At 36.5% G+C, this 20,380-nt stretch overlaps 1 protein-coding gene across 1 annotated transcript in view; it reads right to left on the bottom strand.

Moving 5' to 3' along the window:
* Positions 1-20,380, bottom strand: part of LRP1B (LDL receptor related protein 1B) — a 1,972,098-nt gene that overhangs the window by 179,010 nt on the left and 1,772,708 nt on the right. Inside the window, exons 68-71 of the mRNA XM_068968462.1 lie at positions 18,699-18,805; positions 11,811-11,940; positions 8,826-8,932; positions 8,353-8,485 (exon numbers count right to left, since the gene is read on the bottom strand). Coding sequence (XP_068824563.1) covers positions 8,353-8,485; positions 8,826-8,932; positions 11,811-11,940; positions 18,699-18,805 — 477 coding nt within the window. The remainder of the gene's footprint in view (positions 1-8,352; positions 8,486-8,825; positions 8,933-11,810; positions 11,941-18,698; positions 18,806-20,380) is intronic.

The following is a 20,380-nucleotide window of genomic DNA, read 5'->3' as shown; positions in this document are numbered from 1 at the left end:
GAAAGGTTGAATGAATAAAGCAAAATCTACAAAAAAAGGCTGAGAAGTAGCCATAGTGGTTAGAGAAATATCTGAAAAGTGTTCAAACAAGAAGGTAATAGTTAGCAAATATAAATAATGCTAAGACAGTAGATTTAGTGAAGTGGTGGTGGTTCAGAGAAATGTTTGTAGTTGGTTATCATATATACAGAAGTAATAGTTCCAAATTTTGGCCTTAAACGGAGGAAGAAAAGAGGAAGTTGGGTAAGTCAGACAGCTTGATTGCTTGGATGAAGTAAAACAGATATCTAAACAGGTATACAAATGCTTCTGAGAAAAATTCAGCAAATAAAGTAAGGTTGAGGCTATAGCAGAGAGAAAAGGTAATTCATATGAGTTCTCTGAGAATCAAGAAAGTGTGAAGGATTTGAGATCTAACAAGTAAAAGGATTATCCTTAGAATGGAGATAAGACAAATCTATTTTAACAGAGAAGGGCTAGGCATACAAATAGGTAGCTTAATTAATTTTGTGTCCAGATGTTAAAATAAGCTCATGATTTTTACTGCTGCTGTGAAGTAGAATGTGAGAAAGAAAATCAACTTTTTAAAAACCTGGTAGGATTAATGATAGAGAGAGATGATTAAAAATATATAGATAGATTGCTTAGAATCTTGAATGATAGTTCAAGCTAAGACCAAGAATTTATAATGCTATCAATCATAACTGTTCTAAGTTTTCCTAAAAAAATACTTGACAGAACTGGTACAGCTCACAGTGACATCCTTGAGTACTAACAGACTCTAAGATACAGATACATTCAAGTCCTTAGTGAGCCCAGCATGATGAATATCATCATGTGAGACTTCTGACAGTTCAATATCTGGCAATGGGATGCCCCTTTCTTTCAAACACTTGCAATGTTCAACTAAACATGCTCAGAAAACTCAGACATGTCTGACTTTTTGAGACGTTATGGACTGTAGCCTTCCAGGTTCCTATGTCCATGGGATTTTCTTGGCAAAAAAATACTGGAGTGGGTTGCCATTTCCTACTCCAAATGTTCAGCTTTGAAATTAAAAGATGCTTACTCCTTGGAAGAAAAGTTACAACCAACCTAGATAGCATATTTAAAAGCAGAGACATTACTTTGCCAACAAAGGTTCATCTAGTCAGGGCTATGGTTTTTTCAGTGGTCATGTATGGATGTGAGAATTGGACTGTGAAGAAAGCTGAGCACCAAAGAATTGATGCTTCTGAACTGGGGTTTTGGAGAAGACTCTTGAGAGTCCCTTGGACTGCAAGGAGATCCAACCAGTCCATTCTGAAAGAGATCAGGCCTGGGTGTTCATTGGAAGGACTGATGCTGAAGTTGAAACTCCAGTACTTTGGCCACCTCATGTGAAGAGTTGACTCATTGGAAAAGACATGCTGTGAGGGATGGGGGCAGGAGGAGAAGGGGACGACAGAGGATGAGATGGCTGGATGGCATCCCTGACTCGATGGACGTGAGTCTGAGTGAACTCCAGGAGTTGGTGATGGACAGGGAGGCTTGGTGTGCTGTGATTCATGGGGTCGCAAAGAGTCGGACACGACTGAGCGACTGAACTGAACTGAACTGAAATCTTAAAATAATCTCAATCATCAAAATCAACACAAGAAAACATATTGTCATTTAATAAGTGTCTGAAAACAGAGAAAAAAGATAACAAGAAAAATCTTTAGTATTAAAGACATGAATAGCGGTATGAGGTAAGTATTGGCTTAATTCAGTATCAAAATCCACAGGATATGAAATAGAGTTATATTCTTTCGGGATAAGATTCTAATGACAAAATCTCATCACATTTTCCATTCTAAAATGTATGAAATTCAAATAGAATTTGTGAACATCCTTTGCTTATTCAAAAAAAAATTTTGGTAGCACACTGGTCTTGTTAAAAAGAAAAATATGAGATATATGAGTTCCCAGGAAAAGGGAATGACAAGCCACTTTGGTATTCTTGCCTTGAGAACCCCATGAACAGTATGAAAAGGCAAAATGATAGGATACCGAAAGAGGAACTCCCAGGTCATTAGATGCCCAATATGCTACTGGAGATAAGTGTAGAAATAACTCCAGAAAGAATGAAGGGATAGAGCCAAAGCAAAAACAATATCCAGTTGTGGATATGACTGGTGATAGAAGCAAGGTCCAATGCTGTAAAGAGCAATATTGCATAGGAACCTGGAATCTCAGGTCCATGAATCAAGGCAAATTGAAAGTGGTCAAACAAGAGATGGCAAGGGTGAACATCGACAATCTAGGAATCAGCGAACTAAAATGGACTGAATTTAACTCAGATGACCATTATATCTACTACTGTGGGCAGGAATCCCTCAGAAGAAATGGAGTAGCCATCATGGTCAACAAAACAGTCCGAAATGCAGTATTTGGATGCAATCTCAAAAATGACAGAATGATCTCTGTTTGTCTCCAAGGCAAACCATTCAAAACCACAGTTATTCTACTCTATGCCCAAACCAGTAAAGCTGAAGAAACTGAAGTTGAACGGTTTTATGAAGACCTACAAGACCTTTTAGAACTAACACCACCAAAAAATGTCCTTTTAATTATAGGGGACTGGAATGCAAAAGTAGGAAGTCAAGAAACACCTGGAGTAACACGTAGATTTGACCTTGGAATGCGGAATGAACCAGGGCAAAGACTAATAGAGTTTTGCCAAGAAAATGCACTGGTCATAGCAAACACCCTCTTCCAACAACACAAGAGAAGACTCTACACATGGACCTCACCAGATGGTCAACACAGAAATCAGATTGATTATATTCTTTGCAGCCAAAGATGGAGAAGCTCTATACAGTCCACAAAAACAAGACCAGGAGATGACTGTGGCTCAGATCATGAATTCCTTATTATCAAATTCAGACTCAAATTGAAGAAAATAGGGAAAACCACTAGACCATTCAGGTATGACCTAAATCAAATCCATTATGATTATACAGTGGAAGTGAGAAATAGATTTAAGGGCCTAGATCTGATAAATAGAGTGCCTGATGAACTATGGAATGAGGTTCATGACATTGTACTGGAGACAGGGATCAAGACCATCCCCATGGAAAAGAAATGCAAAAAAGCAAAATGGCTGTCTGGGGAGGCCTTACAAATAGCTGTGAAAAGTAGAGAGGTGAAAAGCAAAGGAGAAAAGGAAAGATATAAGCGTCTGAATGCAGAGTTCCAAAGAATAGCAAGAAGAGATAAGAAAGCCTTCTTCAGTGATCAATGCAAAGAAATAGAGGAAAACAACAGAATGGGAAAGACAAGAGATCTCTTTAAGAAAATTAGAGATACCAAGGGAACATTTCATGCAAAGATGGGCCCGATAAAGGACAGAAATGGTATGGACCTCACAGAAGCAGAAGATATTAAGAAGAGGTGGCAAGAACACACAGAAGAACTGTACAAAAAAGATCTTCACAACCCAGATAATCATGATGATGTGATCACTAATCTAGAGCCAGACATCTTGGAATGTGAAGTCAAGTGGGCCTTAGAAAGCATCACTACGAACAAAGCTAGTGGAGGTGATGGAATTCCAGTTGAGCTGTTTCAAATCCTAGAAGACGATGCTGTGAAAGTGCTGCACTCAATATGCCAGCAAATTTGGAAAACTCAGCAGTGGCCACAGGACTGGAAAAGGTGAGTTTTCATTCCAATTCCAAAGAAAGGCAATGCAAAAGAATGCTCAAACTACCGCACAACTGCACTCATATCACATGCTAGTAAAGTAATGCTCAAAATTCTCCAAGCCAGGCCTCAGCAATACGTGAACCATGAATTCCCTGATGTGCAAGCTGGTTTTAGAAAAGACAGAGGAACCAGAGATCAAATTGCCAACATCCGCTGGATCACGGAAAAAGCAAGAGAGTTCCAGAGTTCCAGAAAAACATCTAGTTCTGCTTTATTGACTATGCCAAAGCCTTTGACTGTGTGGATCACAATAAACTGGAAAATTCTGAAAGAGATGGGAATACCAGACCACCTAACTTGCCTCTTGAGAAATCTGTATGCAGGTCAGGAAGCAATGGTTAGAAATGGACATGGAACAACAGACTGGTTCCAAATAGGAAAAGGAGTATGTCAAGGCTGTATATTGTTACCCTGCTTATTTAACTTATATGCAGAGTACATCATGAGAAATGCTGGACTGGAAGAAACACAAGCTGGAATCAAGATTGCCGGGAGAAATATCAATAAACTCAGATATGCAGATGACACCACCCTTATGGCAGAAAGTGAAGAGGAGCTAAAAAGTCTCTTGATGAAAGTGAAAGAGGAGAGCAAAAATGTTGGCTTAAAGCTCAACATTCAGAAAATGAAGATCATGGCATCCAGTCCTATCACTTCATGGGAAATAGATGGGGAAACAGTGGAAACAGTGTCAGACTTTATTTTTGGGGGCTCGCAAATCACTGCAGATGGTGACTGCAGCCATGAAATTAAAAGACGCTTACTCCTTGGAGGAAAAGTTATGACCAACCTAGATAGCATATTGAAAAGCAGAGACATTACTTTGCCGACTAAGGTCCATCTAGTCAAGGCTATGGTTTTTCCTGTGGTCATATGTGGATGTGAGAGTTGGACTGTGAAGAAGGCTGAGCGCCGAAGAATTGATGCTTTTGAACTGTGGTACTGGAGAAGACTCTTGAGAGTCCCTTGGACTGCAAGGATATCCAACCAGTCCATTCTGAAGGAGATCAACCCTGGGATTTCTTTGGAAGGAATGATGCTAAAGCTGAAGCTCCAGTACTTTGGTCACCTCATGCAAAGAGTTGACTCATTGAAAAAGACTCTGATGCTGGGAGGGATTGGGGGCAGGAGGAGAAGGGGACAACCAAGAATGATTGGCTGGATGGCATCATGTACTCGATGGACGTGAGTCTGAGTGAACTCCGGGAGTTGGTGACGGACAGGGAGGCCTGGCATGCTGAGATTCATAGAGTCGCAAAGAGTCGGACACGACTGAGTGACTGAACTGAACTGAATAATTGTCCCCATAAGAGTGTCAGACATGCGACTATTTTTATTAAGAAGAGTAAAAATGCATATTAAATCATAATTGTAACACAAAGGCAAAGGTTTTATGATAATTTACTAAAGGCTTCCCATTTTACTAGGAAAAATTTGCATTTCAAAAAAATGCATCAAGGGGTTCCAAGATACCCTAACTTAAAAAGCATATTGTGAAATTGCAGGAAGCACACATAAACAATTTAGAACTGGCATAATTTAAGGAAATTAATGGATTAAAATTCCAGTTTCTTAGTCATATTCTTGATCAGCTTAATGGGAGGTTATTAGAAAAATAGAAACAAGCAATGTAATTAATAATAACCTATGTCTAAATTCAATTGAGCTCTTGGCATTTTCATAGGAATCTGGACAAATATATCATCACAGAAAATAAGAATCAAGAGTTCTCATCTTAATTAGGGTTGAGATAAGCTTAAATTATTAGAAGCTAATAATTGCAAAAAAGACTATCTTTTCCATCAAAATTGGTATAAAGAGTTTGAAAGTTTGAAAGTTCAGGCCAAAACAAACAAATTTCCTTGAGGCAACATGTTCTACCTTTAAAATGTGACTGCTGCTTTTAATTCCATAATATTTGGGGTTTCTTTTCTTTTAAAGTAAACCAGTAAAACTGATTCACAAGGAAAATGTTCCATGAAGGTAGCTCTCTTACCTTCAACCCCCCAACACTTAGCCCCTGTTAGCTCATGTGTCCATTTTTAAGATGAATGGAAGTAACATGTAACAGAAGAGCTGTATATTCTGGCATTTTATTTCTTCAATGTCTTGAAGTGCTTTTATCCAATACTTAAACCAGTTCCTGGAAGCAATCAAATGCTAGAAATTTGAACTTGGTCATATCCATACAGGATCAAACCATCAAGATATTTCACTGATATTTCCTGGGAGCAAGGAATCCAGGAAATGTTAGATGCAGCCATAGAGAGGGGAGAGAAAATCTGACATATTTCTAATGGTTTAATTCAAAGCCTTCAGCTCTGATTTTTAGTCAGTAAGTTTAAATATTTAATTGAACCATTTAAAAATTGAAAGTTATACCAGATTTCAAAAGCTATAATGTTTAATGTTTTACTTTAATGTTTGATTTTTTAACCTAGAATTCTTTGTTTAAACACATTTGTATGAAATCCAATATTTAAAAAGTAACTAAATTCTAACATAATTGTCCCCCACTCCACACCCTCCCAGGTACAGATTCACTCTCCAGGTATTTCTACAGTTCTTAAAGAACTGGTGCTGGGCTTGATGGTATTAAAACATGAATATGGAAACACTCATGGAGATAAAATAAGAAACAAGATTTCTTGCTCCCCATCATCTCAGTCAATTCTCTGTGCTATTACATAGTTCAAATCTTATCACCCTTTCCTTTTTTAATATTAGAAAACTCCTAAAAGCCTTGGAAAATGCCTCAATATGTGTAATATTAAAACTAAATTCCAGAGCATGACTTTTCAATTACTTGTGGCTCCTAAATGGATCAAGTTTCCCTCACCTCTGTGACTTTGAACATAATGATCCTGCTGCCTGGAATGCATTTCCACATTTTGTTTGTACAGAAACATATTGCAACAGGGAAGTTTAGTTGAATGATACAGAAGGTGAAATGGGATCATTCTCTCATAACCCTGACTGCCAGGTTATGATATTTGTATCTAACCAAGAAGAGCTTTGAGAGAAGATTGACATAATCAGAGTTACACTTACACAAGATGAACATAGCAGCAGTGAGTAGGATGCATTGGTGACCAACTGGGTCACCAATAAGTCTAGACAGGAAAAATGAGGAAAAGAACAAGACCGGTGAGTGACTGAAGCTGAGGGGATGGAATTTATTAATGAGAAAATACTAAATGATAAGAAAGTTAATCTTGGACCTAAAGTCCTCGACTATGAGGTTTTGGTCCCAGAGTGTTCACAAAGCTTGCTTTCTCCAGAGTAACCAATTACAGACAGCGAGTGTGAGAACTTAAGCAAAAGTAGAAACAGCTATTATGGAAGTTTAATCTTTTATGATTTTCTATAATGCACTGCAGATTCCAAATAAGAACTAGGATTTCTTCTGCTGATATAATAACACTTTATCAGATTTGGAATAGAAATGTAGTCAATCATAAAGGTTTGATCTAATATTAAAGAAGGTAGAAGATATTTTTCCTTGAGTGACTATATATTTATAGAAGTAAATATTTTAGATCTATTTAAACTTTATAAACAGAGTGCCTGTTAAAATGCTTTACAACATATATCAATACTAACATCATCTCTGTTGATGATGTTTCAAATATTCTAAAATGTAAAGTTTAGAGGATCTTATAAGTAAAAATAAATTGTGTTAATTAATATTTCTAACATTATGAAATTAATAAGAATGCTATAATTCATGGCCATTTTAAGATTCACCCTACAATTTCTTTGCTTTCCTCTTATTAACTGTAAAATAGCAATAATTTAATGTGGTGATTTGCAACTAAAAAGTTATATGTCAGGAAATATTTTCACATAACTAGAAAAGAATGATACTATAAAATCAAAAGTTTCTTCCAGACTTCAAATAATGTAGGTCATTTTCTCAACCATATGGCAAGAAACAAATTTTGGGCCCAATCTACAACCTATCTATGATCTAGCATATTAGCATGTGTGATGTAATATACCATATGTTGTTTCTATTCTTTCAGAAACAAGGCAAGCAATGTGGGAGAGAAACGTGCCCAGAAAATACTTTGGTAGGAATGGCTATAGTGGCTATGTTCCCTGACCTCTTCTCGCATTTCTATCCCTGATCCAACATCTAGTCCAATGTCATACTCATGATAGATACTCAAAAAACACTTGCATTTTAGTTGTGTTTGATACATGAAAATGGATTTATATTCTTGTCTGAAAATCATCCAGATTTTGCTTATTTAGAACTCTGTATTATGTGTTGAGAGGCTTTCCTGGTGGGCCAGTCAATAAAGAATTTGCTTGCAATGCAGGAGGTTTGATCCTTGGATCAGGAAGATCCCCTGGAGAAGGAAATGGTTACCCATGCCAATATTCTTGCCTAGGAAATCCCATGGCTTGAGGAGCTTGGTGGGCTACAGTGCGTAGGATCGCAAGAGTCAGACACGACTTAGAGACTAAAACATCACTGCCATTATGTAATGAAACTAGAAAAGGAGAATCACTTTAATTGTCTTATCCTCTGCCTTTAGCACATGATCTAAATATTCTGCACAGCATCTTAACTCCCATTCTCTCATTTGTGGACACACATATGCAATAGTACCTTACCTCTGTCACAGTTCTCTTCGTCACTGCCATCCACACAGTCGTGAATTCCATCACAAAGCCATCTAATTGGAATACAGTGGGCTTTATTTCTGCATCGAAACTGATCTTCCTTACACTCAGTCACACAGTCCATCTGTTCAAATACAAATGGGTGCTGCAGTTTTAAGTACTGATAATGATATAGTCACAAGCAAAGTAAACATGCAACTAACAATAGTGGAGATTTATTATGCTATGTGGGCTTTATTTTATTTTTAATTAATGAATATCACCTCTGCAAATGACAATACAGTTTAGTCTATGGGCAGCATGAAGATTCAGGCATTTGCTGAAATTATTGTATTCAATGTTCTTGTATTGACATTTTAGACAGTGCTAAGAATCAAGATTCTGTCTCTCTGTTGCTTATTACATTTGCTTTCTCATATCTAATTCACATAATTCAGAGATTTTAATAAAAAGATAGATTTTACCTCATCTGAACCATCAGCACAGTCATATTCTCCATTACATTTCAAAGATGCTGAAATGCATCCCCCACTGGCACATATATATTCACTTGACGAGCAAGTAGGAGAAGCTGAGTATAAAGTTGGGATTTAGATTTAGTGAACAGAATGAATGTTGATAGATAAAAGCATAAATAAGCATATGAAAATTACAGATAGTAATAAAAATAGTTTACACTGAATTATATTCAACATCTGATATTAAACACTGACTTAAAATAAGCTTTACAATATTTTTGTATTGTATTAAATATGCAGATGACACCACCCTTATGGCAGAAAGTGAAGAGGAACTAAAAAGCCTCTTGATGAAAAGTGAAAGAGGAAAGTGAAAAAGTTGGCTTAAAGCTCAACATTCAGAAACGAAGATCATGGCATCTGGTCCCATCACTTCATGGGAAATAGATGGGGAAACAGTGGAAACAGTGTCAGACTTTATTTTTGGGGGCTCGCAAATCACTGCAGATAGTGATTGCAGCCATGAAATTAAAAGATGCTTACTCCTTGGAAGAAAAGTTATGACCAACCTAGATAGCATATTCAAAAGCAGAGACATTACTTTGTTGACTAAGGTCCGTCCAGTTAAGGCTATGGTTTTTCCAGTAGTCATGTATGGATGTGAGAGTTGGACTGTGAAGAAGGTAGAACGCCAAAGAATTGATGCTTTTGAACTGTGGTGCTGGAGAAGACTCTTGAGAGTCCCTTGGACTGCAAGGATATCCAACCAGTCCATTATGAAGGAGATCAGCCCTGGGATTTCTTTGGAAGGAATGATGCTGAAACTGAAACTCCAGTACCTTGGCCACCTTATGTGAAGAGTTGACTCATTGGAAAAGACTCTGATGCTGGGAGGGATTGTGGGCAGGAGGAGAAGGGGACGACAGAGGATGAGATGGCTGGATGGCATCACTGACTTAATGGATGTGAGTCTGAGTGAACTCCGGGAGATGGTGATGGACAGGGAGGCCTGGCGTGCTGCGATTCATGGGTCGCAAAGAGTCGGACACGACTGAGCAACTGAACTGAACTGAACTGAACTGAAATATACCTCATGATGTAATGGTCTGTTCATAAGTATTCAACTCACTAAAGAAAAAAAGGGCCGGGGCGGGGGGTGGACCTCTCTATATCCTCTATTACTTTGGTTTTTGAAGAGTTAAATGTATTCTCTTATAATCTGAAATCTATTTAAAATAAAAAAGCCTCAAATTATTTTAAAAATTGTAATAGGATTTAGTAAACTTTGAGGATATTAATTAATATATGCATTGTATAAAGCTAAAAGTGAAAATCTTGGTGTGATCTCATAGACCCCATATCTATTTGGCTATTTTGAAAAAAATGTCATATTTATATAAGTTTTGAGAAGTTTTTTTTTTTTTTTTTTAACCTGGGGTTTTAAATATGAACATATGTATAATTAGCAGAGTCTGTAGAATTTGAAGCAATTCTTTTATGATATGGAAACAATTTAAATTTAGATAAATAAGTTATAGCCAATACCTGATGTAATTAATTAACACAGGAATGATGACACCTTTCTCTGTTGAGGGGCTTCAGTTTGTTAAGCCTGCATTCAAATTCTGGAGTTCTTGGCCTTATATTAGATTACTAGGTAGCCAAATATACTTACGTAATGGCTTTGTGGAATAAATGGCTTAGTCCAGGGATGCTAAAAAGCTTTTTCCTTAGGTTTTAATTCCTTTTAATTGGCAGTGGTTGCCTAGGGATTTGTATTAATGAGTCTGGGACTATGTCTGAATTCAGTAAGAACAAAGATGTGATCAATTAGCAATGTGAACCATGGGCATGGTCCTGGGCTATTAGTAAAGTGTGTGTGAGGTATCTGCAGTTCTGAGTTAGTCCCTCAAAATAATTATTACACTATGAAACTACGCATAACCATATATATATATAGATAGATAGATAGATAGATAGATAAATTGATAGATAGATAGATTACAAAGTTATCTTCCCCAGTATTTTTTCCTGTAGAATAATGTTATTAAAATTCCCAAGTATAAAAGCTAATTATATTTATATATATATGCTGCTAAGTCACTTCAGTTGTGTCCAACTCTGTCGTGTCCGACTCTGTGTGACCCCATAGACGGCAGCCCACCAGGCTCCCCCGTCCCTGGGATTCTCCAGGCAAGAACACTGGAGTGGGTTGCCATTTCCTTCTCCATTTCCTTCTCCATATATATATATATATATTTATGTCATGTTTAAGGAATAGAAATATATGAACTGGGTATTTTTTCTCCTATACTCTTTTGCCTGGAAAATCCCATGGATGGAGGAGCCTGGTAGGCTGTAGTCCATGGGGTCGCTAGAGTCAGACACAATTGAGTGATTTCACTTTCACTTTTCACTTTCATGCATTGGAGAAGGAAATGGCAACCCACTCCAGTGTTCTTGCCTGGAGAATCCCAGGGACGGGGGAGCCTGGTGGGCTGCCATCTATGGGGTCGCATAGAGTCGGACACGACTGAAGTGACTTAGCAGCAGCAGCAGCATACTCTTATTTTGAATCTTAAATTTTTATTTTGGACCAAGATGTAAAAGAAATAATGCACCTTCTATATTCTACTTAATAATCTTAATTTCCGGAATTGAAACCTGAGTTTTACCACACTTATAGTTTCAACCTTTTTCATTCCACTATCTTGGAAAATCAACTCCAAATGATATAGAAAAATATAGAGATCAGAAAATAAAATTTAGGGAAGTAATGCTTGTATCTGGAAATAATACCAATCTTGCCTACCAAAACACTTTCAAAACATACAAAAGGCACACCAATCAATTTATCTACAGATATTTCAGATTATTACTTAAAAACAGCAAAATGTGCATTATTTACCACTGTTTTATACATATCTTTGCTGAAATTTAAATTCTGAGTTAAAATATTACTTAAATGAAATATTGTCTCAAGCATTTTACCTGGCTCACAGTTTTTCTCATCTTCTCCATATTTACAGTCTTCATGGCCATCACATTTCCATTTTGCTAATATACACTGACCATTGGAACACTGGAACTGATCTTTGGAACAACTTGTTTCACAATTTCTCTGAGAAAAACAACAGACACATAATGAAAATTTAAATTTTAGATAAATGTCTTCAACCTCAAAAAACACATACAAGAATCTCAGATGGTCACACTTAAGCTCATCACTATAAAACATTATAATAATTTTCCAGTTTCATTTATCTCTATTAGTCATAATAAAATAGAGAAATATAAAAAGAACATAAATCTCATGGCTTCATCAAGTAATTAAGTTGCTCTGAGTGGATCATATTCCAGACAGACAGTTATGGGGTAATATAATTTCAATAGTTATAAATGACAATGAGAAATGTCAATAACCTCAGATATGCAGATGAAACCACCCTTATTGCAGAAAGTGAAGAGGAACCAGAGAATCTCTTGATGAAGATGAAAGAGAAGGTTGAAAAAGCTGGTTTAAAACTCAACATTCAAAAATGAAGATCATGGCATCCAGTCCCACCACTTAATGAAAATAGATGGGGAAACAATGGAAAGAATGATAGACTTTATTTTCTTGGGGTCCAAAATCACTGCAGATGGTGACTGCAGCCATGAAATTAAAAGACATGTGCTCCTTGGAAGAAAAGCTATGACCAACCTAGACAGCATAGTAAAAAGCAGAGACATTACTTTGCCAACAAAAGTTTGTCTAGTCAAAGCTATGGTTTCTCCAGTAGTCATGTATGGATGTGAGAGTTGGACCATAAAGAAAGCTAAGTGCTAAAGAATTGATGCTTTAGAACTGTGATGCTGGAGAAGACTCTTGAGAGTCCCTTGGACTCCAAGGAGATCCAACCAGTCAATCCTAAAGGAAATCAATGCCGACTATTCATTGGAAGCACTGATGCCGAAGCTCCAATACTTTGATGCGAAGAACTGACTCATTGGAAAAGACCCTGACACTGGGAAAGATTGAAGGCAGGAGGAGAAAGAGACAACAGAGGATGAGACAGTTGGATGGCATCACCAACTCAATGGACATGAGTTTGAGCAAGCTCTGGGAGCTGGCGATTGACAGGGAAGCCTGGCATGCTGCAGACCATGGGGTCACAAAGAGTTGGACATGACCAAGTGACTGAACTGAAGTGACAATGATGATTGTGGTGAAATAAAAAGGCTAACAAATATTTCTAATCAGTATAGCCAGTTCCTTGGGAATGGGGTGGAAAGATTAATGTGAAACAAGAAAAAATCCTAGGGTAATTCTGTCTTGCAGCAACAGAACTTCCCCTTGTGTTATTTCTTTCCCCTTTCCCCACTTTTCTCCCTCTGTCCTTGTTCTTTAATACTTTGTTTGCTGTTCATATTCCTTTTCCATTCTTCTGATATTTGTTCTTAGAGGACTGTGAAATGAACTGTCAGAATTGTCATTTTTGGCTAGCTAGCATTCAGATTTTATTTGGAAATCAAACAAGATAGTAGTAATACCTTTGGGGGCCTTTCAGTTCTTTATATGAGATCAATGAAAGGGACATTAGAAATTCATTTTCCTTGGGTCTGACCACTCTGGTTGAAATGGGATGCTCCAGTGAAATATCTTGCTGAAATTATATTTTTCTGCTGTTGAGCAATTTCTATTTTTGCCAAGATTTACTTGTCTGTTTTTTTCACAAAAGGTGCAGCACTTTTACAGCTTGTGAAAATTTCAGTGAATGAAGCATATGAACTATTACTTCCTGCTTTTTCTCAGTTTCATCCCATGTAAGAAACAAGAGCTTATTTTCTGAATTCCTATAGTTTCCTCTTTGCTGATGACAGTTTAATTAGACTGCCTGCTGTATAACTGATTTTCTTCTTTCCTTCCCCCTTCTTTTCCCAAGTATTGAAGATTTACCATTTACTAGAGTTTTTTAAATAGTAATGTTGGTAAAACTGGCTAAGTGTTACTCACTGTGATGTCAGACTCTTTGTGACTGCATGGACTGTAGCCTGTCAGGCTCCCCTGATTGTAGACTGTTAGGCTCCTCTGTCCATGGGATTCTCTAGGCAAGAATTCTGGAGTGGATTGCCATTTCCTTCTCCAGGTGGTCTTCCGACCCAGGGATTGAACCTGAGTGTTCTGCAAGAGTTTCTTAAATAATAACGTAAAGAAAAGAATCATTCCTCCCCGTATTTGGTAAATTCAGTTCAGTTCAGTTCAGTCACTCAGTCGTGTCCGACTCTGCGACCCCATGAATCACAGCATGCCACGTCTCTCTGTCCATCACCACCTCCCAGAGTCTACCCAAACCCACATCCATCGAGTCGGTGATGCCATCCAGCCGGCTCATCCTCTGTTGTCCCTTCTCCTCCTGCCCCCAATCCTTCCCAGCATTAGGGTCTTTTCCAATGAGTCAACTCTTCACATGAGATGGCCAAAGTATTGGAGTTTCAGCTTCAACATGAGCACCAGGACTGATCTCCTTTAGGATGGACTGGTTGGATATTCTTACAGTCCAAGGGACTCTCAAGAGTCTTCTCCAACACCACAGTTCAAACGCATCAATTCTTTGGTGCTCCCACAGTCCAACTCTCACATCCATACATGACCACTGTAAAAACCATAGCCTTGACTAGACAGACCTTTGTTGGCAAAGTAATGTCTTTGCTTTTAAATATGCTATCTAGATTGGTCATAACTTTTCTTCCAAGGAGTAAGCATCTTTTAATTTCATGGCTGCAGTCACCATCTGCAGTGATTTTTGAGCCCCCCAATATAAAGTCTGACACTGTTTTCACTGTTTCCCCATCTATTTCCCATGAAGTTATGGGACCATGTACACTCATAGACTAATAGAAGTCTAGCATTTTAACCAACAATTTCAATAAAATATACTGTCAAAATAAATGATTGTGCTTTAAAAACATGAGTTCATAAGGGTTTTAAGAAAGACTTCACAGAGGAATTTTAAACAGAATGAAACTAAGAAAAGATTTTTCACGCATAAGAATAAATAGAAATGTGATGTATCCAAGGGGTGAGCTATGTAATGGTGAATGACATTGGAAAAATAGAACTGGTCATGAGGAAGAAATTTCAGATTTTGTTCACCACTTTCTTTTTCCATGTCCATTACTGTACCTGGGACACATTTAATAAGCAAGTATTCCATTAAAATTTGCTGAATAAATGATCAAATGAATGAAGTAGCAAATCTAGAAAATGAGGAATATATATTAAAATTTTATGTAATTTATGGCAACCTATTCCAGTATTCTTACCTGGAGAATTCTATGAACAGAGGAGCCTGGTAAGCTACAGTCCATAGAATTACAAAGACCTAGACATGACTAAAGCAACAGCATGACTAAAAGCAACAGCATGTATACCCGCACGTATACACAGGATAGAAATAGTGTCTATGAATCAAGAATCTAATACCATGCAATGATTATAATAACTTCTCAGTATATTTTGTAGAATTAATTAATGTTTTTCTCAGCAATAGGGCTAATTCAAGTAAAAGAGCTCAATAATCAGTGACACTATTCTATTTGTATTGACAATAACACAGAAGGTAATACTTCTAGATACTATTTCTACCATCAGAAGCATTTGATTTATAATATATTGCATACAGTTGATGCATGTGTCTATGTTTATATTTGTGGGGTTTTTAATCATCATCTTAGACATCTTAACACACAGAAAACAGAGAGAACAGAATAATAAAACCCATGTGCTCATCATACATATTTAACAATTATCCACACTTAGCTATTCATGTTTCACAAGACTCTCTCCCAGTTTATTTATATTTGAACTTTAACATAATGACAATAGCTTCAGAAAATTAATACTATCATGGTATTAATAGAAAAATTTTCAAGTTATTCCCAATCCACTTTAAAAATTTCCTAATTTTCTCAACTGTAAAAAAATACTGTTTGGTAAAAGAAAAATCTAAAAGAACCTATACATTGAATTTGATTTGAGTTTCTTTTAATGTATAACTCTTTTTTGAATGCTATTTACTACTTGGGAAAACAGGTCATTTGCTTTATAGAATGTCTCACATTTTGAATTTGGATAAGTAAATACTAATAAAGTTACTTAGAAACCTCCAAAGTAACAATTGAGCTTTTTGTTAAAATATTACTATCAACATATATATCTGTATATGTTATTATATTTCAATACATTACAGTCATTTTTTTTTCCTAAGGCTCAAATTGTCCCTTTTGTATGTTGAAAATTCTGCAATTTTGCTCCTATGTATTTTGGACACTATCCCAATAGTCGTGTTTTCTGGCTTGACAAGATGTTAGTGGCTCATTTTGTCGATTTCCATTCACAGATCTAGAATTAAACGTTTCTCAAAGGAGTTTTGATTCTGTTAATTGGGTAATGTAGTTAGAGGTCATGATATGAATGCTAGAGACAGTGTTTAAAGCTGGGATGTCATTGGTTTTAGGATTTTTCAGTGGCAGAGATAAAAACATATATTTTTAAAAAGAGAAAAATAAATCAAGATCTCAAGCTGATACTTTTGAATTTAATTACAGGGTTTTTATTTACTTGCATTTTTTCTACATTCATATCTCCTTTATTTTATTTAAAAATTTTGAGTGTTAGTAATATTAAAATAATTTTGCATTGGAACTATTGTAGTCTCTAAGACATGGATTTCAAATTAGCAAAACTAATGTTATTTAAGAAACGCATGCATGAATATAATTTAAGGTTTTTTGCATTTCTTTTTGTCCTTACAATATGTTATACTGGACACAGAGGTCAAATATATTTTAAGTTCACTTTAAATAGTTCTTCTCTGTGTTTGCCACTAACCTGATACACAATTATGTTGATCCAAGTTTTTGGTTTCTTTATTGTTTTGGCTGGAAATTAACAAACTAATTCAGTTAACATTCATACAAAAAGTAATCCTTACAAATTTTCTCTTTGGTTCCCAGTTTAAGAATATCCTGTATGTAATTATGCTTTCTAGCCATCTGTTCAGCTCACTTTTTTGTTTGTTGACAATGCAACCCATCATTCTAGATTTTAGAAAGGAAACAGAAATCAACTGCCTGTAATGTTAGCCACTTAATTACATATAGACAATATCAAAAGCCTGTAAATGTAGAGAAAGACTACCTTTAAGAGAGTTAATTTGATTCTCTAGTGATATTAGCATAAAAATATCTGGATAGTGGAGATATATTCAGCCACCAAGAACTGCATCCACTAACTTATAGCATGAGAGAAATAGCAAGGATAAGGATGTCTACTTTCACATGAATAGCATTTTGAAAAAAGAAGTGTTTAATTTTGTTTATGTGTGTTGGATATCTAGTGAAAAACATGCAAGATGAAATCACAAGCCTTCAGTAATATATCTCCATCTTTTGATGTTTCACAATTACATGATGCTGATGGAACATATTAAAAGAAAAAACATTTTAATGGTATGGATGAATTTATATGAAATATATTTTCCTGACTGCGAAACATTTAATAAAATTTTTGAAAAAATATAGATAATAAGTAAATATGTTGCTGGGCATTGTAAGACTTTAACTTCTCTGTGGATTTTTAAAAATTTTGTTTGACTTGTTTTATGACTAGCCCAATGAACAGAAGTAATATTTTTCACCTTCTCCTAAGAGACCTTTGCAGCCTCAAGTTTTAAGGTTTCAGACCTTCAGGTGAGAAATAAAGTGCATTAGGTTCCAAAATCTAGACTTGTACGTGATTACGGGGACTTTTCCAAAATAGTGAGAGAATGGAGAAGAATTATCCAATCTGGATAAGACTCCCTGAAGGTTGGGGAATATCTAGTTTGTGTGGGTTCTATAACTAGTAGAGACCTTCAGGGTCTTCTGAAGAGGCAGGTAATCAGTGGATACTTAAGGAAGCTGAACTTAAAACACAGGAATCTCCAGAGCCCCTGGGAAGATTCTTCCCAAGTCTATAGTCAGTGGGAGACCCTTTTTGAGGCTGAGTACATATTCGTGTCAATCAGAGTAGCAGAAGTCTAGGCAGTCACTGTGTCAGGAGGAGCCATGGGCCACTGAGGACCGGAGACCTCACTTTCCCTTCTGTGGCTGGACTTGATTGTACCATTGCTACATTCCTGATAGTAACATGAAAATTCACTAACTGAGAAGACCGTGTAAAGTGGCTATTACTGTGTGTCATGTTTTATTTTTTAAAGCATCGTGGAGTAATTAATATCTGAAACTCCACCACATAGGTGCATAAATACTAAATTTTGTGAAGGTTTATATAATGCTAGCACAACCTGAGATTACAGAATTATCCAGATAAATTCTAAATTTCTTCACTTAACTGTGTGTACATAGAACTTATTATAAATGGATTGTGAGTCATCATCTAAGCAAAGCTAAATCTGCGGTTTCATAGAAATTGATGACCCACATCTAACTCTGTAAGACTATATCTACTGAAGAAGGAGTCTGGGGAGAATAAACTGTTTAAAATGCATAAAAATATTAGTCCTGACTATAAATACTGCAGCAAATTTATGAACAAATTCACAGATGGCAAAGGCATCAGCTACAGGGAGTAGGGTTTCCAAACATCTTATTCCCAATCCAGCCATTCAGTACTTGAGGTAAAACAGACTATAAAATTAACTGTCAATAGCAGCACAAGAGCTGTTCCCCTGTGCTGGATGTGTGCAGCACAGTCCAGAGATGTAATATGTATCTCAGTCAGAAGCAAAGCGCCTTCAGAACTGTCCCTCTCACACCCCTTGAATGGAATAATAATTATGAATGCAATTTTAAGGAGTCACTTTATTTTTCATTTGATTTCTCAAAAATGCCTACCTCATCCGAGCCATCTGCACAATCAAAATCTCCATCACACCAAAACCTTGAAGAAACACAGTCCCCATTGGCACAGAGAAAATCTTTCAGTGTACAGGTCTGTGGCTCTAGGGACAGAAAAATAGCACAAGGTTATTCTATCACATGCAACTTCATTCTAAAATTTATATGACATGCCATGTGAGGTAGCATGAAGAAAAAATTGTTTATTTAAAAAAAAGAGAGAAATATTTCATGAAGCATCTGTGGTATATAATATAATGATTTTTCAAATTTATTTTTAAAGTCAGGAATAGAAAGTGGCATTAGAGACAAATTGAAAAAAATGCAAAAGATAAATAGCCTCCTGTTTAATGAAAATCCAGTAGCAAAGTAAAAGAAAAGGCATAAAAATCTACATATTAAAGTAAAACAATTTTTCCAATGAAATTCTAAATCATATTATGCATTTACTTAAAGGATGTAAGACATTTTGTTACTCCCTATGGGTACACAGGACTATTTATTAACTGAAGAGTCTAAACTCTGGTTCATGACTTTTTATTATGTATTCTAATGACTTTATAATTCTTCAGTTCTGTCCCTGGAAAATTCAGAGCTCCTAGAACTAAAAGGATATGTGAGGATGTTATTGGACATGATTGGGTGGATAAGGACTGAAGAGCCTGGAGGAGATTTTTTTTTGAAAACTGCCTTTTTATTTATGCAGTTATTTCCTTATGCCTTACCTCATTTACCTGCCATTTCAGATAATTTGCTGTTAATTTAATTATGCTTCACCACATTCCATATAGGACCTAACCCAAATATTGTAACTTGTTATTTGGCTCAACTCCTATGTGGGATATGTTTCATCTGGACAATGAGGTAGGAGTGCATAAATTTGTCCCTAACGAGTACTCAGTATAACTGCTGACTGTCACCTCTTGCTTGGCTTTGATTCTCTAAACAGAGAATAAACTATGGAAAATTCTGAAAGAGATGGGAAACCAGACCACCTAACCTGCCTCTTGAGAAATCTGTATGCAGGTCAGGAAGCAACAGTTAGAACTGGACATGGAACAACAGACTGGTTCCAAATAGGAAAAGGAGTACATCAAGGATGTATATTGTCACTCTGCTTATTTAACTTCTATGCAGAGTACATCATGAGAAACGCTGGAGTGGAAGAAACACAAGCTGGAATCAAGATTGCCGGGAGAAATATCAATAACCTCAGACATGCAGATGACACCACCCTTATGGCAGAAAGTGATGAGGAGCTAAAAAGCCTCTTGATAAAAGTGAAAGTGGAGAGCGAAAAAGTTGGCTTAAAGCTCAACATTCAGAAAACTAAGATCATGACACCTGGTCCCATCACTTCATGGGAAATAGATGGGGAAACAGTAGAAACAGTGTCAGACTTTATTTTGGGGGGCTCCAAAATCACTGCAGATAGTGATTGCAGCCATGAAATTAAAAGACACTTACTCCTTCAAGAAAAGTTATGACCAATCTAGATAGTATATTCAAAAGCAGAGACATTACTTTGTCGACTAAGGTCCGCCTAGTCAAGGCTATGGTTTTTACTGTGGTCATGTATGAATGTGAAAGTTGGACTGTGAAGAAGGCTGAGCACCGAAGAATTGATGCTTTTGAACTGTGGTGTTGGAGAAGACTCTTGAGAATCCCTTGGACTGCAA

This window comes from Capricornis sumatraensis, chromosome 3 (genome assembly GCF_032405125.1).
Source record: "Capricornis sumatraensis isolate serow.1 chromosome 3, serow.2, whole genome shotgun sequence".
NCBI classification, from domain to species: domain Eukaryota; kingdom Metazoa; phylum Chordata; class Mammalia; order Artiodactyla; family Bovidae; genus Capricornis; species Capricornis sumatraensis.
The sequence above is the reverse complement of the archived record's forward strand: the minus strand, read 5'-3'. Positions and strand labels throughout refer to the sequence as shown.